At 30.3% G+C, this 22,393-nt stretch overlaps 1 protein-coding gene across 4 annotated transcripts in view; it reads left to right on the plus strand.

Annotated features, from left to right (window-relative positions):
- Window positions 1-22,393, plus strand: part of Nep3 (Neprilysin 3) — a 105,178-nt gene that overhangs the window by 67,825 nt on the left and 14,960 nt on the right. For all 4 annotated transcript variants that reach the window (XR_010880469.1, XM_067267986.1, XM_067267987.1 and 1 more), the window contains 7 exons: window positions 4,170-4,268; window positions 4,942-5,019; window positions 7,770-7,932; window positions 12,690-12,741; window positions 12,848-12,915; window positions 18,789-18,913; window positions 20,264-20,329. Coding sequence is in view for 3 of the 4 variants with exons in the window: in XM_067267986.1 (XP_067124087.1) it covers window positions 4,170-4,268; window positions 4,942-5,019; window positions 7,770-7,932; window positions 12,690-12,741; window positions 12,848-12,915; window positions 18,789-18,913; window positions 20,264-20,329 (651 nt within the window). In the remaining variant the exon portion in view is untranslated. The remainder of the gene's footprint in view (window positions 1-4,169; window positions 4,269-4,941; window positions 5,020-7,769; window positions 7,933-12,689; window positions 12,742-12,847; window positions 12,916-18,788; window positions 18,914-20,263; window positions 20,330-22,393) is intronic.

The raw sequence follows: 22,393 nt of genomic DNA on the forward strand, positions 1-22,393 counted from the left end.
ACAATGCTTTACATTCCCATCACAATTAGTCATTTGAAAATTTGCGACAATTATGTATTATTCTAATCCACAAATTTTATCACAAAACAATACTACTGTCAGTAGACATTCAAAAATGCAGAAGAGAGGAGACATTATAACAGAAGAAATTCTTCAAATTTTCTTGTTGCATAATTGCTATCTTTTTCTGGTCATCTCACCGATTAGAGTGAAGTCCATTGACTTTCTTTGTACAGTCCCCATCATCACTGGTCACCTTCGTGTTCTTCCTGTAATGGCACCAAAAATAAAAGAGAGCTGCTCTCACAACCATGAGCCAATATATACCCATTCCTGCTCTCCTGCTGGGTTTATTGCCCCTCCAGGCAATAATGGGTGATGGAACATTCTAAATTATAAACAAAGGCCTTGTAACTGACAATTTAATTTTATATACAGAAATGATGAGTGATTGTCACAAAAGATCAATGGGATGAGGAGATAGAGGGACATCGTGCGTCATATCTTGAGTAGGTTGAGCTTAATTAATGATGATTTTACTTGTTATTAGCATTTACAATTTTAAATTGCACTATAAAATCATTGTTTATAGTGTGATTTATTTGTCATCTGGTGTGAGTGTTCTTTTTTTGTCTCATGTAGTAGCAGTGCAGCTAATTTACAATTTTTTTAAATAAAACCATCCCTTCACTCAAAATTCAACAATTTGCCATTTTATAATAATTGAAAATATAAAAAATTTTTAAAATAAAGTATCATAACAGATGATGTCACATGCAGTTTTAAATGTTGCTGGAATTTTTTTCTTGGAAATTTAAGGTGCCACATGACATTTCAAGCAGGCAGTCCAGAATACAGCATAGAAATCGTTGATTGTCTTCACTCTGCTGTAACGATTTACTTAGATCAGCTGCATTATTCACAAATTAAAACTGTATTGTTTCACTGCAATGGATTTGCTTCTCCTAATGAGTCCTCTTCCATGTTGAACACAAAGCTTTTTAATCATATATATCATGAATCTATGAGCATTAAATTTTTTGACTCTATGGAGGACTTATCACACACTACTTGATGTTGTTGGCATAATCATACAGAAGTGGATAGACACAAGTTTATTATGACAACAGTATGCATTTTGGATGGTCATATTTGTTACAGTTTGGTAGGTTTACAGGAGTCTACAAAAATACAAGCAGGTTTTCTTACAAACATTTGGATTTAGGATTAAAATAGTTCAAAATTACATTTTTTTAAAACATACTTAAAAGGTACATTCTGCTTTGTTGCTAATGCATTGCTTGTTCCTAAGAGCCAAAAAACTTAATGCTCATAGATTCATATTGTAATATAAGGACAAAAAGCTAATCACCAACACATATTATCTTTTAAGTAGATTCACACTTTAGATGAAAACCTTTAATTGTATAATAATAAAAAAAATACAAAAATCACTAATACAATGTTGTTTCAATAAGCACAGGAAGCTAAAAATCTTTTATTACAGAACTCCTGGACATGCACAAAACACAACAGTATGACAGGAAACATGTCTGCAAGCTAGTTCTGTCACAAGTCAACTAAAGGAGTCATAGGGGTGTTCAGGTTTGCTTGTAGAAGAGTTCAACTCAGCATAAAGGAGGAGAGGCCAGATGGGAAAAATGCACAAAAAAAATACATAATTTTCAAGTGAAAGGTTTCAAATATAAATGCATTAAAAATAATATTTAGACAGTATTTCAAGGAATTTAGGGGACTAGTCTAGTTTCCCTAGTCCATTATTGGTATGCCACTGTCATAATGCTTTCTGGAAACATTGCTGTACAATTAAAACACTCAAGATGAAAGAATTTGAAATTTGGAACAATTCTTTTTGTTGCTTCCTCAAACTTAGCTTTATTGCTGAAAACAGTAAAGCCAAGTTTGAGGCTTAGTTAATAGGGGTTTTTCTTAGCTTGAAAAGAAAAGTCATATGTTGGCATATAACTATTACATTCCCATGATAACATATTGCACTGTTATTTTATGTTAAAACTTGTGGTCAAGTTTCTGAAAATATATCCAACAAGTCTCTTTACTAACTTATTTACTAGTGGTTGCATTCTATTCAATCACTATTTCTGCAAGTGATGCTTGCCAGTTTTCTTTGATAATTTTGCACAAGAACTTGAGATCAGAAGCTGCTACAATTTTCAGTTGTCCTGGATCAATGCTACCTGTTTCCTTATACATTTTATAATATCAGAAACTTTTAGTTTTGCTCCTGAGAAATCTGCCATATCAGGATCTGTGGCGTATATGGAAAGCGAAGTGGTACATCTGTTGTGTTGTATATCCGATTTATGTTCTTTTATCCTGACTTCCATTGACCATTTGGTTGATCCTATATATACCATATCCCTATTGAACCTGTTGTCCTTGATGGGGACCCTTACAACCCTCACTTACAACCCTTTCTTGAAATCTATATATGCCAGATTGCAAATGCCACAAACAGGCACTGGAGACCTCCATTTTTGAATATTCCAACAGCATTGATGTTTTCATCATTTGTTAATGGTGAAGGTTGTCCTGATCTCAAATCCTCCTCAATCGACATTCTGCCCAATTTAAAACACTTAAACCCATTATCACGAGTCAATGCAAACAGCTCATACAATCTTCTAAATAGGCTTGCTGAAGCAAAGCCCATGTTTCAGTAAAAGTTTTTCTAGTCTTGAAGCAAAATTCCACACAAACACATTGCTCCTTAAAGTCTTTCATCTTCACTTCACAGAGCTATGACTGCACATGTTCACTTTAACAGCTTTAGATTGCCAACTGATTAGAGTAGTATGATGTGCCAAGTGGCATTGTGTTACTGAAGTTTGTTGTTGGGTGACACCACTTGCCAGAGCTCAATTGATGTCATGGTTCATATGCTGTGACAAAGTCCAGTATTTTTTGAACAGACCTTGTATATCCAATAAATATTTAAATAAGTAGAAATGTGTCATTTTTAGTAGTGTATTTTCTGCCAGTGCTGAGGGTGTCCAAAGTTTATTTTGTCACCTACAGTTTCTTTAAAGCAGGATACAATGTTAGGTCTACAGGTGGGCAAGCAATAAACATTTCAAGAACTTGCATGCCATCTAGTAATTTAGATTTTCTTAGCCATTTGAACAACCACAGTGTTATCTATCAATGTTTAGTGCCAATTTCTGTTTTTATTTTACTATTACTTCATATTGAAACCAAAACATGATTCTAACTGTCCAATTTGTTAATTAATGCCAATTGATGGCTTTCTCAACAAATCTACCAACTAAAAGAATAAACTTGAACATATGATTGTTGGTGGTTTAAGAGTTTTATAACAGCCAATGAGATTACAGTAGAGCATCGATTATCTGAATACTGATCAACCGAAACACTGGTTAACCAAATGCGTTCCAATTGGCAAATTCAAATTTCCGCTAGTTCTGTGGTATTTTGCAGCACTATCTCTCCCTGCCAACCTAAACTGTAGGCCTACTTTAATGTACTACTTTATATAAGGTATGAATTTGTAAAATGTGTGATTCAAAATATATACAGTACAGTTTTGTGTTTAATATATTTTTTCTTTGTAAATGATCAGTTATCTGAACAACCCCAATCCTGGATTCTTTTGGATAATCAATGCTCTACTGTACTAAGAGATTGGGCTGACACTATCCTCACTGTTAATCTGAAACTCTATCAGTTGAAGTTGATTGGCCTTAGGAATGCTAAATTGCCTCTCTGGGACCTGGATGAAAAATTGAAAGAAGCCATTGAGAGAGAGGATCAGTGGGAAAAGCCTCATGATTACCACAGAACAGGTAAACACAAATCACAGGCAAACAGCCTCAAAAACACCTTTAGGATGATTTTGAGGCTATTTTGATGTAGGATAAAATTTTAATTGAATAAAACCAGCAATTTTGACAGGTTCCTGTTAGTTTTACTTTATTTGAAAGTGTTTCAGCTACAAATTATAGATTTTAAATTGGTACATATGAATATGAATAAATGGGGGTTTCAATTGAATTAATTGTAGTAAATGCTAAATATATTTGTAATTAAACAAAATGAATTTTTAAAATTCAGTAATGGTTTCTATAATCTTATAATTTATTTTTAAAATTTTTTTATGTTTTGTTTTTTAGGCTGAACAAATGATTGATGAGATAAGGGAAGCTTTTAAAAAAAATTTACCAAAACTTTCCTGGATGGACCCTGAAACAACACAGTTAGCAAGAGAAAAAGTAAAAAAATATTTTATGAAATTAAAAAAATTTAATGTTTTTATAACTTTTGTTATCATCAATTCTGTATTTTACTCATACTTTAAGTTTGAAATTTTATAAACAACATTGGTAGACCTGATATGCTATAAGCTAGACAATAACAAAATGCCGAAATTCTATCGGGTAGATTTTCGGCATTTGGTTGACGTCTAGTTTGAAATTTTGAATAATAACTTATACAAAATTTAATAACTATTAGGCACTATGTTAATCATTATTAAAATTTACAATTCCAAATTTTTATTAAGAGCATATAATAGATGTTTTCCAAGAGAATTGTTAGAAAACTTTGTACTTTTAATATTCATATTATATAAGTTAATTGAGTTCATTGATAACTGTTAGATTACATTGGCTCAGCTGCAATTTAATTAATAATAATAATAATTCTTATTATTCTTTTTTCTTCTTATTATTATTAAAATATAACTCTTCAATTGTATGTTTTATATATTTTTAAACAAGTTAGATTTTGCAATAGAGGATCAATATATTTATAGATAATAAAATATAGATGAAAGAAATTAAAATTTGATTTAGAATATAATCATTCAAATGAAAAATAAAAAAACAAAGAATTTTCATTAAAGTTTTTATTTACTTTAATATAACATATTTTTCATTTTATCAGGCAAATGCTATTACAGATATGATTGGATTTCCTGATTTTATTCTCAACCCTGAAAAACTGGATAAGAAATATGAAGGAGTAAGTAAAATAAAATAGAATTTTAATTATCCAATTATCAGAACTCAAATCCAAGTTCCATTAGATTGAAAATTAAAAATCAAAATAAGTAATTTACATAAAATTTTACTTTTAATGAAACTGGTAAATTTCAAAATAAAACCAAAAAGTTTGACTTATTTCTAATTTTGTCTTCAATTCTTGTCTTTAATTTTGTACTTGTAATGGAACAGTAGTTCTTTTAAATTCAATATTTTGTTCTATCTTCCTTTTTTAATTTTATTAAAACCATCAAAACTGTTCATTTAGTTTATTAAAGTCTGTTCTTGCTGGATATTTTTGGTTTCAGTGTGTTTATTTTCATATTAAAAAGACAGGGTAGTAAAAGTGTAAGTAATGCCTCCATATTTATATACGAACTCAGTGACAAGATATCTCAAAAACCAAAACAGTATTTGTAATTTAATTAACATGTTTCATTTCTCTACATAGTTCTCTTCATATTCAATACAGATATGCCAATGTTTAACAAGTTTTTCAAACCCATATCTAGAAATGTACAAAATTATTCTCAGAACCATTTCCTTGTGGCAGCTTGAATATTGTCAAGGCAGAAATGAATTTTTTTGAAATGTCTCTTGAGAATAGGAAATAATTAAAAGTCAAAGGATGTGAAATCTGGACTGTAAGGAAAGTGGTCAAGAACTTTAAAGCCAAATTCTGTATGGCTTATGATTTAAAAGTAGTTGTGGGGATTTAGCATTGTCATGTTGCTGAAATCATTAGTTTTGCACACGGTTCCAGTACCATGAAATGCCCACAAGAATTTCTTTGGGAGACATTTTTCATGAGTTAAAAACAATTGATCATTATTTGACACATTGATATAACTGAAAAAGTATCATCCATTTTAAACACAATTAAATTTAAACTATAACATGTTCAATGTTCTACTATACATTAAAATGTAGCAAATTAAACAAAGAATCATTTGTTGTCTAACTAGTTGCTAAGCAACTTGTTAGACAACTGCATGCAACAACTTGTGTTGAGGCATTACTTATTTAACAGCTCTTGTATTATTTAGACCTTCATAACATAGAAATGGAAATATTAACAATTTTTGTAATTCCAATATTTTTAAGATTTTGCATATCAAACTTATATTTGGTATTCAAATAATAACTTTTTTAATAACCTCTTTAAATTATGCTATTTAATTTAATATGCTGTGTATTTTCTACATTAATTTGAATCTATTATACTGTATTTATTACAAAATATTTATTCTTATAAGACTAATAATGTTCGAAAATCATTTTAATCTTTTAAAATCTACAAGGTGGTCCATTTTAATGAATCCACTGGAATAACTCAAAAAATATGCATCTTACCAAAAAAGAATCATTGAATCAAAATTGTTAGACATCAAGAGGGCCAAAAGATGGGGCTATCAATTTCATTATAAATGTCACTACAATTGAGGAAAATGAAGTTAACTTTATTTTCTTAAATGGAAACTGCATTTTTTATTGCATATTATGATTCTACATTAAAAATAAACATTTATCTAAAATACTTTCAAAAGTGGATATCTGTGAATTTCATTGAAAAAGGAAGAAAAATGCTTTAAAAATCACTAGGATACTATTATTATTTGGTGGAATTATTCTTTTTCTCCAAATAATGAAGTGATACAAAAATTAGTGCCACAGCATGTTGAAGCCATCAAACTTGTAGTAAAGGGAAGATGTTGATCTTGATTCCACCATATAATAATAATTTATTAGTGATTTTTAAAACATTTTTCTTCCTTTTTCAATGAAATTCACAGATTTCCACAGATTCATGCATGCACTGTATGGCAGTCACGTAAAATTTCAAATGCTCATATTTTCTGATAAGTGCATCTTTGAAAAAATGTTTTAGATAAAAGTTTGTTTATTTTTAATGTAGAATTATAATATGCAATAAAAAATGGATGTTTTCACTTAAGAAAATAAAATTGCTTTCATTTTCATTGATTGTAGCACCATCTATGATGAAACCAATAGCCCCATCTTTTGGCTCTCATGATGTCTAACAATTTTTATTCAATGACTCTTTTTGGAGTTATTTCAGTGGATTGATTAAAATGAACCTGTATAGTAAAACCTCATTTATGTGGTCACTTTTGAATGGTCAATACCATTTAATTCTTTGATGATTGGATTTATCAGTAGTTCCCTCTGTTCCTAGATTGAGTTATTTTTTGAAAAATTAACATTTACAAAAAATACAAATATCTTGTATTCTAATTCATATTTTTTAATAAACTAGGCAATATTTTCTTCCAATTCTATTGTGTTGAATAACAATTCAACAGGAGACAGTAAATGTGAATGATAAGTAAAGCCATGTTTGTGTTTATGCTAGAAAATTCTGAGTCTTATGAAACTTACAAAAACCACATAAAAAAATTTTTTAGGCCAGTTAATAGATGTCTCTAGCTGTCTGTAAAGTATCACATTTGTCTGTAAATATGAGCATACTACAATGAGACAAACTTCAAGAACATATATGTGCTTACTCTGTAGAACCCATCAGATGTATCATATATATTTATGGGAGTATTCATTAAAGGGTTGACTGAAGTGGACACCAGTATGGAGTTTGATTTATTTTAAATTTATGCAGTTTTAGAGAAATTTTAGGGATGGCCACAGAGTGAAGTTTTACTGTATGTATATTATTTTTGTTATATATACATATATATTTACTTTTTTGAATAGTTGGAATTTAATGAAGATGAATACTTTGATAATAATCTTCGAGTAAGTAAATTTTCCTTACTGCAAAGCATGAAAAAGTTAAGAAAACCAACTAATAAAACAGAATGGGAAATGTCTCCTCCAACTGTAAATGCCTATTATACTCCTACAAAAAATCAAATTGGTAAATTTATACATTATTTTATTTTAAAGTAATTTTTAATATTTTTTAATATATGACTGATTAATCTGAACTCTAAGCTGTTTAAACCACTTCCATTTACATCCTAATCTATAACACGTTTGATTATATTTATATATAAAATAACACTGTCATTGGGCTGCAATTTGAAAAAATTGTAGACCCATAAATTTCCACTTTGTCCATTTGACTGTTCTTCCTTAATCTCAAGAATGGAATTAGATGAAAGTTGAGACTAAATATGGGAAACTTAGGGCAGGAGGCCTGGATTAACTATATATGAACATCTAGTGCAAACCAGAAGTCACATTATTTCAGTTAAAAAATTTTCTCCAGAATGGAGTTAGATAATTAGCATGACTCTATTTGTAACAGGAAAAGTATGATGTACAGGGGCAAGATACTACTAAAAAAATTGAGAACATTGTGATGAAAAATTGCAGCCCAGCATTGTGTGATGCCACAATAAATAATCGCTCATTCAAATATAAACAATGATGAAGTTTGATTTATTAAATGTGTCTTTTACTATTTCTCTAATAGATGGCATTATGTTACAAAAGTTATTCTGCAGTTTTTGGTAGGAAAATGCAGTTTATTTTCAGAATCTGATAGCATCTATGTAAATTGTTTTTGTTAATTTACTTTCAAACAAATAATCAAAATTATTTTATTTATAAATATTATTAATAATCATTAAATAAAAAATTATTAAAAACAATTAAATGAATAATTAAAATTATTAATAAAATAACATAAATTATAAATAAATAAAATTGTTTTAATTTTAGAAAAAAAACAAAGTAACAGCTTATGTTTTGCATATTTCTTCATAAAAATTAATTTATATCTAATATTAATGTGAAGATCACCCCCCTGGTCTCTTAAAACCGGTTAAAATTATTTTAACGGTTTAATATTAGAATTATTTTAATGTTGGAGAACATTTTCACCAAAATTTGTGTAATGATATCAATGGATGTTCCCGTTGAAGGAACTTCCTTGAAGGGGGAATCACATAGCATTTTCCTTTTCATAATTTTAAGTATAACTATTGTAAATGACTGAGAGAGGATTTGATATATTTTGTTACTTTGTCAGTTAACTACATAATGTTAAATCACGTTGAGAAATGGGTCCTAAACCCTGCTTAAACCCTCAAATATTTTCGACAGAGAAGGGGAAAGACATTTAGTTGTTTTCCGGTTTAACGGAAGTTGACTTCCTTTTCTAAGTCGTTATCTCACTGTCCAGTTGACGTCAAACATAAGAATTTTACCCCTGAAGTTTGCCCCCACGCATCCTTTCATGTAAGAGCATTTACTTGTTTTGATTGGTCACAACCCAAGAATATTATTGAAATAAGCACCAAAATCGAGGAGTCAGCCTCCAGTATCTCAAGGAAAGAATACGTGCTAACAGGCTTCACCATAACTCTTGTCCAGAGATCGATGTCAAGTTCAATGGAAGAAGACACACTCCATAATTTGCCTATATTCTAAGTAGAAGATCAAAGACTTATAAATTTGTGCTTATCAGAAGAAATCTATGAACTCTGAATAGAAGACATCCTAGACATAGAAATCTGCTACAATTGTTAAGGTAGTATGAACTACAGGATAGATATGTAAGCTCTCTCTTGCGTTTTAGACATTAGATTTAAGATAAATTTATTGTAATCCATTTATTGTATTTCCAATTTATATCTATTTAATTAAACTTTTTGTTATTGTTAAAAAAAATGGAGTATTCTTTGACTCAACTGCCACCTTCCACTTTTACAACTTACTTGCGATCCCTCCCATTCATTATTCCACGAGACAATTAATAGCGTGTTAACCCAGTGAAAAGGATTGGTTAACTGGTGTCAGGAAAACAACTTACAGGGGATCTTTACAGACTTGTATATCGCTAATCTATGGAAGCCATCTGTTTTGACAACCAAGAACTTGTTAAAAACAACAAGTTTGCCGAGTAAGCGGTGAAACGATCATAACGATATCATTCATCCCAGCTGCGATCTCACATTAATGATCAAAAATTGACATTTTTTGGATGGTTATCCGAAAAAAGTTCTTAAAAAAATTATACTGAAAAGGGGTTAATAATTACTAAGTAATTTGGACTGAATAAAATTAAATTGGAATAAAAATGATTAAAAATGAATTGGAATAAAAGATCAACTTTGAGCAGGTCTTGAATTGGCAACTTATAGTTACTTTTATAGATATGTTGCCTGTTATGCTAAGTGGATTGCTATTTGATCTTTGCTTCCAGTGCTGTATTAATTCAGATTATTTTGTGACTTTATGCCTGTAACTTTTATTATTATAGAATAAAATAAAATTTTATTATCTTCACCTTTCCCTGTATTCTTAACTTTTTTCTCTACCTCATCTTTCGGTGCCTGCCCCTCTGGTATCCAGAGGGATATCCTCTGGTATGTACCCAAGAGGATATCTATTTCTTTCCCTTTCAGTGAACTACTGGATTGTTTTCTGATTGTTCCAGTTTTTGGAACAATAACTGTGGTATGGAAAACTAACTATGAAGTGAAGAAATTCTACCTCTAGTACCAAATTACTTATCATTTAATTATTAATAGCAATAGTAATAATTAATACAATCTGTCAATTGTTTAGCTTTAATATACACCTATTAAGTTTTTGATATTGATATTTATGAAGAAATTTTTCCCACTTCTTGTTTGGACCCTGAAGAGAATATTTGAGTGAGAATATGAAGAACCAAGATATTTTTCTGTAATTCTGTAGTTTGAACTATTTCTTGAACTTATGGTGAAAGACCCTTCCCGGTGATATAGGATACAAGTTTCAACACCTCAGAAGTGATAATGAAGAATACTTTTTTTTTTTTTTTTTTTATATATACAACAGTTACAAATAGGAATAAGACTTGTTAGTGTGATGATAAGGGGAAAGAAGAAAAGCAAAAACCACATAGACTCTATACAACCATGATCATTCAACTGTATTGGTCTTCAATTGGCACAGGATATCAAGATATTTCTCTTTCTCTATTCCTTCTATCCATTAACATTTTCAATTTTATCTCTGGTTGTAGGTTTAGACATAAGGAAGTGTAGAAAATAATTTTAATAGTTTATTCAGGATCCTCTTTCCTTGAGAATTGTATGATTTGGAATTTCATGTCCCCTGTGGCATGACCAAACTTTTGTGATGCAAAACTAAAATTTTGTGATAATATCAATTCGTATAGATGAGGATGTTCAATCAGAGTGATTATACTAAAATTCCAGTGGTTGGTATCATTGCACCTACCAATGCTCTATGATTCATTTCTTATAATAAATTTTTTTGTTACTGTAAATGTGCTCTAATAGTGTTATTCTGTTGGAATATCTGGTTTATAATTTATCACAATCTCGCAATACAATTATATGGATTAATTGCTAATTCTGATTATTAATAATAGCACAAGTTGAAAGTCAAATTGCTTACCTTTAGGCCAAAATGCTTAGTAATAATTACTTGAATTATATCCTGAGAGCCCAACACTAAAATTTGGCTATTAACATTGTCATTCATAAATTAATAGTCTTCAAATTACAGTAATGTACCGTATTCAATTACAGGTATTTATGATTTAAATAAAACTTAATTTTTATGTTCTGCTATGTGCAGTATGCCATAGTTTATGGTTTTTTTTCTTTCTTTCTCTTTCTCCATACTTTTTGTTTTTAGTTTCCTTCTACCATTTTAAAGCTGTCTTTCTTCTATACTGAATGGGGGGTCTATGCCAATATTGGGGAATGCCATCCTTTTGTTTATAAGAACCAGTTTGATTTGTGGACAGTATATATAGGAATGAAGGAGCCTCAAAAAGGAACCTTTTGGCTAACCTTTAGAAAGAAAAGGAAAGGAGGTGACAATTTTAGGAAGTGTATTGGTAAGGTGAGGACTTTTTGGCAAGTGATCTTTGCTACCATAGAAGCTGAGAAGGTTAAACACAGAGTAAGGTATTTTGTAGTTGAAAGTTCTTTCATGAGAAGATGATGTCCTCATTTCAGTCAAGATTGACGAAATCATTCTGAAATAAGGACACTTGTTTTTAATGGACTTGAGCAAACAGTATTGGGGTACCCTTTGTTCTCTCTTAACTATTCTTCTATTATTGACTTTTGCCTTCTATTGGTAAAATTGTTTCTTATATTAACATTAAGATTATTATTGATAGTTAGTTTTAATTATTTAGTTTATTGTTTCATTTTCACAATAGATTAAGCCTTTGGTGTTAGTTGGAATCCTTTGGCGTTTTTGTTTTTAGTTAAATATTTTTATATCGCTTTAAGTGTTTGTTAGGAGCATGCTTCTCAGCTGATATTATAGATTGTGTTGGTGAAGTTTGTAAGAATTCTAGTGACAATTTGAATAAAATTATATTTGTAAATATTTTATTTGTTTTATCTTTAAAAACCATACATCTCACAGCTGTAATGAGTATTATAGCACTGTTTATAGTATAATCATACCTATTGTTATTCACATGAATAACAATAGGTATGATCACTCATTGATGTGAATAATTGATACTTTGAATGCTTCATTTTAATTATTAGTTTTGATTAATCAGATCACATATTAACTTAAATGATTTTTATAATAAAATTAAATTTATAATCTAATAAAATATTTCAATTATTTTTTTGCTTGAAATTATTTCTTGCTTTTAACAATATATCTATTTATATGTTTCAGTATTTCCTGCTGGCATTCTTCAAGCTCCATTTTATGATGTAAATTATCCAAAGTAATTATAGTTTTAAACATTTAAAATTCTGCTATATTAAATTTATATTGAAATAAATATTATACTTTATTTTACTTTCCTTTTCATGTTCATAAATCTCTTGCAGATCATTAAATTTTGGTGCAATGGGTGTGGTGATGGGACATGAATTAATTCATGCTTTTGATGATCAAGGTATCTGGTGCCTATTCTTTACTAACATTTCTCATAACCTCCATAAAACTTCATTCTTTCCTTAAAACTTTCTTAATTTTTATCATAATTGATCATTATATTTACATTAATAGATAAATCATATTTGATATTACATGACAGTTTAAAGCAGGGATTTCGGATCTGTTTTGCTTGTCAACCATTTTTAAAATTAAATTTAATCTATTACTGCTTTCTATATTGATACAAAAGATGAATAAATTACAAATATGATGAAATAAAGACTAAAATAGGAATTAATAATAAAAATAAATTTAATCTATTGACTTCCAAATAACCTTTAGTAATTTATTGACCCTAGATAATCAGTTGACCTTTTGAGGTTGCTAAAAATCAGGTTGGAAACTCCTGTTTTATAGTTTTATTAAGAAAAGTACTTAACATTTCTAATGTTAAGTAATCTTGTTACTCTTAAGTCTTAAGTAATCTTTAACATTATTCTAATTAATTTCTTTATATTTTTTATTTGATTTCAACTGTGTACTGCCAATTTTACTTTCCTGGCTGTTATAGAATGAAACATAACGAAAGCATGATAAATCAGTCAAATTTTGACCTCCCCTGGTTCTTTTGCATTTCTCAATGTTTTGGCACTCAAGGAGCTCAAAAATGTAAAAAAATAAAAACCCCTTACAAAATTACAAAATTATCTGTGTCTCAGTTTCTATTTTGCATTATATCTCAGGACTTGATGAACTAAAAATTTTGAAAGTTGGTGGGATTATTTCTATATATACGGCATTTATGCTATTATATTTTAGTAGTTCAAGTAAAGATCAAGGGGTGGAGAAATAGAGGGGGATTATGTATCATATCTTGTGTTAGGTCAGACTTAATAAAAATTTTACCCATTATTGACACTTAAAAATTTTTAAAACTCAACTTTATCCTCAAAATTAAGCTGCTTGCCTTTTTATATAATTAGTAATATAAAAATTATTTTTTAATGAATTCTCGTAACAATGTTACAACACACAATTTTAACTTTTTATTAATGTGTTGTGATTTTTAAACAAATATTTTTGTAAATAGAGACATTTCTCATAATTCAACAAAAATACTTGCCTTAAGCTTTTGTTTTAATTTAAATTTTGTATTACAAGCACACAGGAGATTGAGGGGACTAGGAAGGAAGTCTAAAATTATCTGACTTCTTTCCTAGTCCCCTTAATCTCTTGTTTGAGTGTCAGAAAAGTTGAGCAAAAGCCCTTTCTAGCTTTTTCTAACTATTTTAATAATTATCTGAACGCATCTCCATTTTTTAACTAATGGTGATTTTGGAATTAATTTTTCATAAATAATTCACTTTCCTATATTTGTATAATTCAGATCATTTAACTGACTTATAAGATTGAAGTGAACTCACTCAGCAAAATTAAATCACAAACAACCAAACACCTTAAGTTGCTGAGAAAAATTTTAATAAATAACAAACGTTTGTTATTTATTAAAATTTTTCTCAGCAACTTAAGGTGTTTGGTTGTTTGTGATTTAATTTTGCTGAGTGAGTTCACTTCAATGTTAAAATGGCGGCACCGGTGGATTATTACAAGAAATATAGGAAGATTGCGTTAAAACTTGTCAAGGCAGAATGCAAATTTACGTTTTTGAAAGAATGTTTGAAAAGCAGGGTATTTCCGATGTCGATTTATAGGATCAGCATCCCTAAGGAATGTGCTTCATTGAAATTTAAGTTTTGTCTTATGTGCCTTCGTAAGTCCATTAGAATTGCTAGGAATAAGAAATATGGTGTCCTGCATGAGCTCATCAATCTAGAAAATGTTATATACAATGAGGATCCTGAAATGTTGGTAAATATCAACCGAGGAATAGTTAAGTTAACGGATGCGGTACATGTGAATTTAACGAATAAGTACATTAAGAAAATGAAATGGATCCTTAAAAAACAGGCATCAAGAGCAACTAAGGATAATCCTTCGACATTCGTATTATGGGACAAGGTAGAAGTCCCGATGAAGATCATGGAGTTTCTAAAGTGGGGACCGAACTATGTCCCTGAAAGTTCAAACTCTTGGGACGCGTCAATTCAAGAAATAGAAAGAGGAATATCTGGGCTAGATCCTTTAGAAAAAGAATACCTCCGATGGAAAACTGTCATTAAAGACCGGATGGCTTGGAGGAAAGGATGTGATGCCGGTAAATACATCAAACTTACTAAATGCTGGCTTAGAGAAAACGATTTGGTTACTACTAGAGCGGACAAGAGCAAAACATTAGTCATCATGAAAAGGCAAACGTATAATGACGCTTTGGATGATTATATTAAGAAAACCGAATGCGAGCGTGTTGACGAAAAGATTATCGATAGCGTCGACAGAAGAGTTAAGAAACTTGAAAAAGCTAAAATCACTAATTTATTACCTTTTCTCAAAAATTGTCGGAATCCTAGGCCAGGTATGCCGAGATTATTTGCGTTTGCCAAAACCCATAAAGAGGGCAAGGAAGTAAGACCCATAGTTGAAAGATGCAGAGGACCAACCTTTTTTCTTGAAAAGAGATTACATAGGTTTCTCACCTCTCAGCTCGAGAATAACGTATATGTGGCAAAGGATCCTAGGGATGTGGTTAATGAGATACAAGATCTAATTTTAATGGATAATGAGGTTGGAACCGTAATGGACTACGAGAGCTTATACCCCTCTATAAAAATTGAGTCATGCAAGGTAGCGCTTTTGGATTTCATGCACAGCAAAAGCCCAGGTTTGGCAAATTACAGTAATGATTTGATAGAGCTAGCTAACCTTGTCTGCTATGAATCTTTTTTCGCTTTTAATGGCCGTCAATACAAACAAAAAAGGGGAGTCCCAATGGGAAGTCCTATGTCAGGATTGTTGTGTGAACTTGTATTGAGAAGGTTAGAAAAGAGTGTTATTTGTGGCTTCATGAATGACATTATGTATTTTAAAAGATACGTAGACGATGTCCTTGTAATATGGAAAAATGACCGGAAAATCGAGGAATTTATTAATAGAATCAACAACAACGATGACGGCCTCATGCTAAAGATTGAACAGACGTGTTCCTCACGGATACATTTTTTAGACATTGACATCGAATTCAAGGAAGGACATTTGATTACTAAAGTGTACGTAAAACCAACGCATAGCCCTTTGTACATTCCATCGCGTTCGAATGATCCTTACCAATACAAAATGGCTGCTTTCCGTGCCCTTGTTCGCAGGGCTTTTCTCTACTGCAGTAGTGTGGTTGATAGACAAAAAGAAATCTACAGGATATCGCATATCGCTAGAACTCTAGGGTACAGGGCGGATATGATAACCACACTAATCAAAAACTACAAGAATAACAAAACAAAAGCTCAAGGAAGGGATTTCCGCAAATTCACAAAGTTCACGTATGACAGAAAGAAAGAAGCTATCATGAAGGAAATCTCAGCTCGCAAAAATACCAAGTTAATTTTCAAGAGGGCTCCCAACTTGTACAAATTATTAAGGAACGACAAAGACCGTATTGATAAAGAAAGAATGGCTGGAGTGTACAAAATTCCTTATGAAAACCAAGAACTAGGCATTAATAAAAACTACATTGGAGTTACTAATAGAAGCTTAGGGATCAGATTGAGGGAGCACAAATACAACATCAGCAAAAGATCTAACGCCACAATTCTATCTCAGATGGCACAGGTTGAAGGCTCGGTAGTCAAGTGGGGTGAAGCAGACATCATTAAACCTGTACACTCACCGACTTTAGCGTTTTGCGCCGAAAAAATTGAAATATTTAAGAGCAGATTACATAATGCCTGCATTAATGCCAGGGATGCCGAAGGGTTGCCTTCGGCATGGAAATATTTAATTAAGAGGTTTGATAGCTCTTAATTTAATGCCTTGATTTTGTTATCACTGCATATCTTGTATTTGTCAGAATTTCGTATAATTTATTGATAAATGCACTTCTTGCATTTATTAGAGTTTCGTGTAGTTTATTATTTAACCTATACATATTTTTTATATATTTTTGTTATTTATATTTAATTTTTACTTTCTTATATGTATATTTTATCCGTTATTTTATTTATTTGTATTTAAATTTTTTGTTCCATTTTGTGTTTGCATTCGAATTTGTTTAACCTGATGATGGCCAACAGATTTGGCTGAAAACGTTTGTTATTTATTAAAATTTTTCTCAGCAACTTAAGGTGTTTGGTTGTTTGTGACTTATAAGAGTTTTAAATTAAATGAAATATAAAGGAATCATATATTTAACTTTTATTATTAAAATAGACTTTATGAAATTTGCTGTTATTAAAAAATTATTCTATTTACGATATATTTGATATTAAAATTATAGATGTTAATTTTTTTTGCCTCCATGTCCTTACTTTATTTATTTTTGATTACATCCTTGTCTAATTTGAACTTTGTTTATTAATAGGACTTATTACACTGGTGTAGTTTCCATTTAGCAAATAGAGAAGATTCTAGTCAGAAAAATCAAAACAAAATATTTTTATTTTCACCTATTGATATTTTGTTTTGATTTTTCTGACTAGAATCTTTTCTATTTGCTAAATGGAAACTACACCAGTGTAATAAGTCCTATTAATAAACAAAGTCCAAATTAGACAAGGATGTAATAAAAAATCATAAATTTTTTATATCAAATAGTATAATTTATGAAATACTGTATATATAATAAAATTACCAGCTTGGTTATTTTTAAATAATTTGTCCAAAATCATGATTTTATAATGTGAATAATTTTGTTATTTAACTGGTAATATAACTAGAAATGATATCAGGGGGGCCAGAATTAGAATGCAAACCCACATTCATCCCTCCTACCACTGGTATAGCCATTAGTGCTGTGGATGAAGATTAAACTTTTAGATATTGCATATACAAGAGCATAAGAGAAATTGCCACATTCAAATATTTTTTCCAGTATCAATTCAATTTTTCTTTATTTATTTTCAAAGGTAAGAAGGGGCTAGGCCCTCTGGGTTTCTCCCCGTTTATGCTATTGTATTTAATGATCAAGATTATTTGGAATTATAGATATGTGCATTACAGTTTCAGGGATTAGAACTTTAGACTGATTTAATTAAACTTATGGAAAAATGTAAGAAAATCAATGATGTAAGGATAATTTTGAGCTCACAGTTTATACTAAACTCATGAGTGAATTAACAGTTATCAAAATAATTTCAAAATTATCAGAATTATATATTAATTTTAAACAAATATGTAAACATAATGATCACGCAACACACAAAACCAACACCAGCAGAATGAAAAGAAAAAAATGTACTAACATTTTCGTCTATATAAAAATAGACATCATTAGGTAAAAACAATATAGAACAAAATGGCTAACAAAAATCGAATGCTTTTTTAGATGTTCCAACTGATTATGTAATCTGTTGGAACATCTAAAAAAAGCATTCAGTTTGTGTTACTGTTTTGTTCTATATCATTTTTACCTGATGTCTATTTTTATATAGATGAAAATGTTAGTACATTTTTTTCTTTTCATTCTGCTGGTGTTGGTTTTGTGCATTGTGTGTTTATACAATCCCAGTTTTGGAGAGATACTAAACATAATGATTATTTTTTGTCATACACTTTATATTCAATGTTTTTCTTAATTTAATTACATTACTATAAAATATTTAATCATTAATTGTTTTCTTGCAAGATTCCATATTCTGTTGTATGTATTATGTGTGAGTATTAAATATTAATGAATAATTCATCATATTTGCATATTTTACTATTAATTTTTTTTTGTTTAAAATTATAATAAATTTAGAAGTTATTTATTTATTAAGAAATTTATTTTATTTTTATATATAGGTAGAGAATATGATAAAGATGGTAATTTACATCAATGGTGGAAAAATTCTACAATTCAAAGTTTCCAAGAACGTATAAAATGCTTCATTGATCAGTATTCTTTATATCAGTATGGTGGTGAACAAGTATGTTTTAAAATAACTGTTTTACATAATTTTGCTATTTACAAATCAAACAAATTCATATATTCACTTTTGAAGTTATCTACACTAATAATAATAATAACTGACTAATAACACAGGTCTGCAGTGGAAAAGCTGTCTGACTTTTTTTATGTGATTCTTATATGCTTTTTTATGATGAATTCAAAAATGTTACTAGTTTTTTTCTATCACGTAAGGTTTTTCTACAAAACTATTTTTATTGGATAAATAGATGCTTTTTTCACATATTTCACACCCATATTAATCATACATTTCAGTAGCCGTAATTTATTTAATTATGTTGTTAAAAAATTGTTAAAAAATATACCTACATTTATAAAACAAATAAATTGATGTAGAATTCCTAACTTGGAAACTCTTCTGAAAAAAGTTAATTACAATATGCATCAGTGGCTTATCTCTGGAGATTTGAAAGCACTGTGCATGTTATTAGATCAACAGTCAGGTTATACCAAGTTTCCATGTTTTTTCTGTGAGTGGAACAGTAGAGCCAGGAATTTGCATTGGGTTCAGAAGCAATGGCCACCTAGAAAACAATTACAACCTGGTATAAAGAATATTGTAAGGAGCAGCTTGGTGAACCCAGAGAAAGTGTTGCTGCCACTCCTGCATAATAAGTTGATTTACCATAAACTTTTACCACAGATTTTATTGAAAACTATTTCATGTCTCTTTTTAAATGTATTCAGGCACCTGTTGCTTGCTTCAATATTACTTATAGAAACGGGGCCATTGCGAGCTTGTAGGGTAGAGTGGATGCTTTTACCTCTTAATGGGTCCCTTTATCCTTTTGTTTTTTGAAAAAATGAAATACATAGAATATTTCTTTATCAATAAAAACAGTTTGAAAGATATTATCTGCTGTTAGTAAAAATAACAATAATTTTGTAGGGTTAGAAACCTAAATTTACAACCCCTGTAAATTTTCTTCTAGTTCAGATTAAAATCCTCAGTTACCTCTCTCAAAGGCTAGGTATAGAAATACAGAATGCATTGAGTCTACGGGTATTAATCTGGAGCAAAAATAAAATTAAGTTAAAGAATTTTAACTTATGGAGAGTCTACTGATAAATACAATACCATTTTATAACTTTTATATACAGTGTATATAAATATTAATTTATATTATTTGAAATAACATAAATTAAATGGCATCATTTGATTTAAATAAAATCATATTTGAAGTACAATAAATATATTTCTATTTATAAAGAAAATTAGAAAATGATAATCATTATTTGCATGTGTTTTTTTCACATTCAAACAAATTTTTATATTTTAGCATTTGTTAATTTATATAAAATATTATAGGTAAAAGGAAAGCAAACTGTTGGTGAAAATATTGCTGATAATGGTGGCCTAAAAGCAGCATTTAATGTAAGTATAAATGAAGTTTAAATAAATTTAATTGATAAAAATAAGAAAATAAAATCAACAAGCTGAAACAATTATGAACTAACATTCTCTTTACTGCCCTGAAATATAGAATTCATACATTATGTAATATATATAATATATAAAATTGTATATATAATTTATGAACAAAGCATTCAATTTTTAATGATACCACACATATTTATGTGTATAGTACTCTCTGGTTATAGTGAACTTCTAGGGACCAAGATACTTGTTTCACTATATCTTGAGGTTCACTATAACAGGAATGTCCTTGATAACCTAAGTAGCAACAGACAAAATAAAATATACTGTATATATGTTACCGGCAAAACTTGATTTTACGCCAAACTAGTTTTGCCTAGGCCAAACTAGTTTGGCATAAGCGTGTCAGGCCAAATTAGTTTAGAATTATTATTCAAGTATGTTAATGGTTAAATATATTAATAATTAAAATAAAATTAAAAGGCAATCAATTAGATGAACAATATTTATTCAAACACAGTCTACTTAATTATAAAAAACGGGGTTAATGTTACCCTAGGTAAATAAATAAATTCTTTGAACCTGTTAACCGGAGTCGATCTATTTTTAGACTTGCAAACGTTTTCACAGCCCCTCCTGGGTTCTTCTTCAGGCTTCGTCGTATAGGCCATTAATGTTCGAATAAACATTCGATTTGAATTTATTTTCCGAATATTATCACGTGCAACAGCTGGATAGTTGTATTGCGCATGCTCCATGCTCCTCCCTTTAAACACTATTTTCTATCAAAACCTGCCATGCACTGGATAGGAGCATTTCTTCCTTATGATTAATGCACGTGCCGCATAATCCCACCTTAAATATCTCCATGGCTTCTAGCCATTTCAATTGCTGTGGGTTATAAAAAGTGTCTGTTTGTGCTTTGGATCGATATTCAAGTTCCTGACTTTGCCAAGCATGTGTTATCATTTGGACCTTCGTACACGCCTAAACCTTCAATGAACCGAGCAGCCTTATCTTATATCCTGGATTTAGAGATTCTTTTGAAAAGACTCACGAAGAACCAAAAAGAGTACTATAGATGGATGGCAGCTTTTAAAATAAGAAAATCCAAAGAAACGAAAGAGGTATATCATTTCCAAGAACAACTAAGGCAAACCATAAGATGGATAAAATGCAACATCACTATGGCTAGAGCTGACAAGGATAAACTATTAGTAGTGATGAAGCGGGATACTTATGAAAAGGGCTTAAAAGAATACATTAGCATGACTCGATGTACGGAGGTGCAGGGGGTTTATATAGATAAATTACAAACACGGGTCAAATGTTTTGTGAACACAAAACTGGCCAAGAGAATGAAAATGGGAAATATAATAGTTGATGCTCTGGAGATACTGCGGTTATTTGCATTCGCAAAAACACACAAAAAAGCACAGCAACTCAGACCAGTGGTGGACAAGACTAAGGCCCCAACTTGTAATTTAGAATCTTTTACCCATAACTTGCTCATTTCGCACCTGGAAGGATACCAATTCAATACAACCAACCCAGCAGAACTTATAGAACAATTGAAGATGATAGCAAAGCCAGCTTATGCTACGGTCTTAGACTTCAGATCATTGTTTCCGCCGATAGAACTACCGCCTTGTTTTTGCAAACTAAGGTACTTTCTGTTTTCAATAGTTCAGGACACCACAATGCAACAACATATTCTTGAACTAGCCCATTTGTTATGCTATAGCTCTCTTTTTCAATTTAAAGGGATCACATACATGCAAGGCAAAGGAGTCCCTATGGGCAGTCCGCTCTCAGGTGATTTGTGCGAAATGGTAATTAGGAGATTGGAAAACAATATTCTACCACGCTTCTTGCTCAACATCTTGTTACACAAACGTTACATTGATGACATCATTATATTTTGGAAAGTGGAACCGGACATAAAATTTTTCCTCGAAGCCATAAACAGTAATCCGTACGGGCTAACATTAGAGGTGGAGCAACATGACTCATGGAGGGTGCACTTCTTGGATATTGATATCAACTTTGAGGGAACTAATA

The sequence above is a fragment of the Centruroides vittatus genome, unplaced genomic scaffold (assembly GCF_030686945.1).
Source record: "Centruroides vittatus isolate TY-2023 unplaced genomic scaffold, ASM3068694v2 contig_3127, whole genome shotgun sequence".
In the NCBI taxonomy this organism is placed as follows: domain Eukaryota; kingdom Metazoa; phylum Arthropoda; class Arachnida; order Scorpiones; family Buthidae; genus Centruroides; species Centruroides vittatus.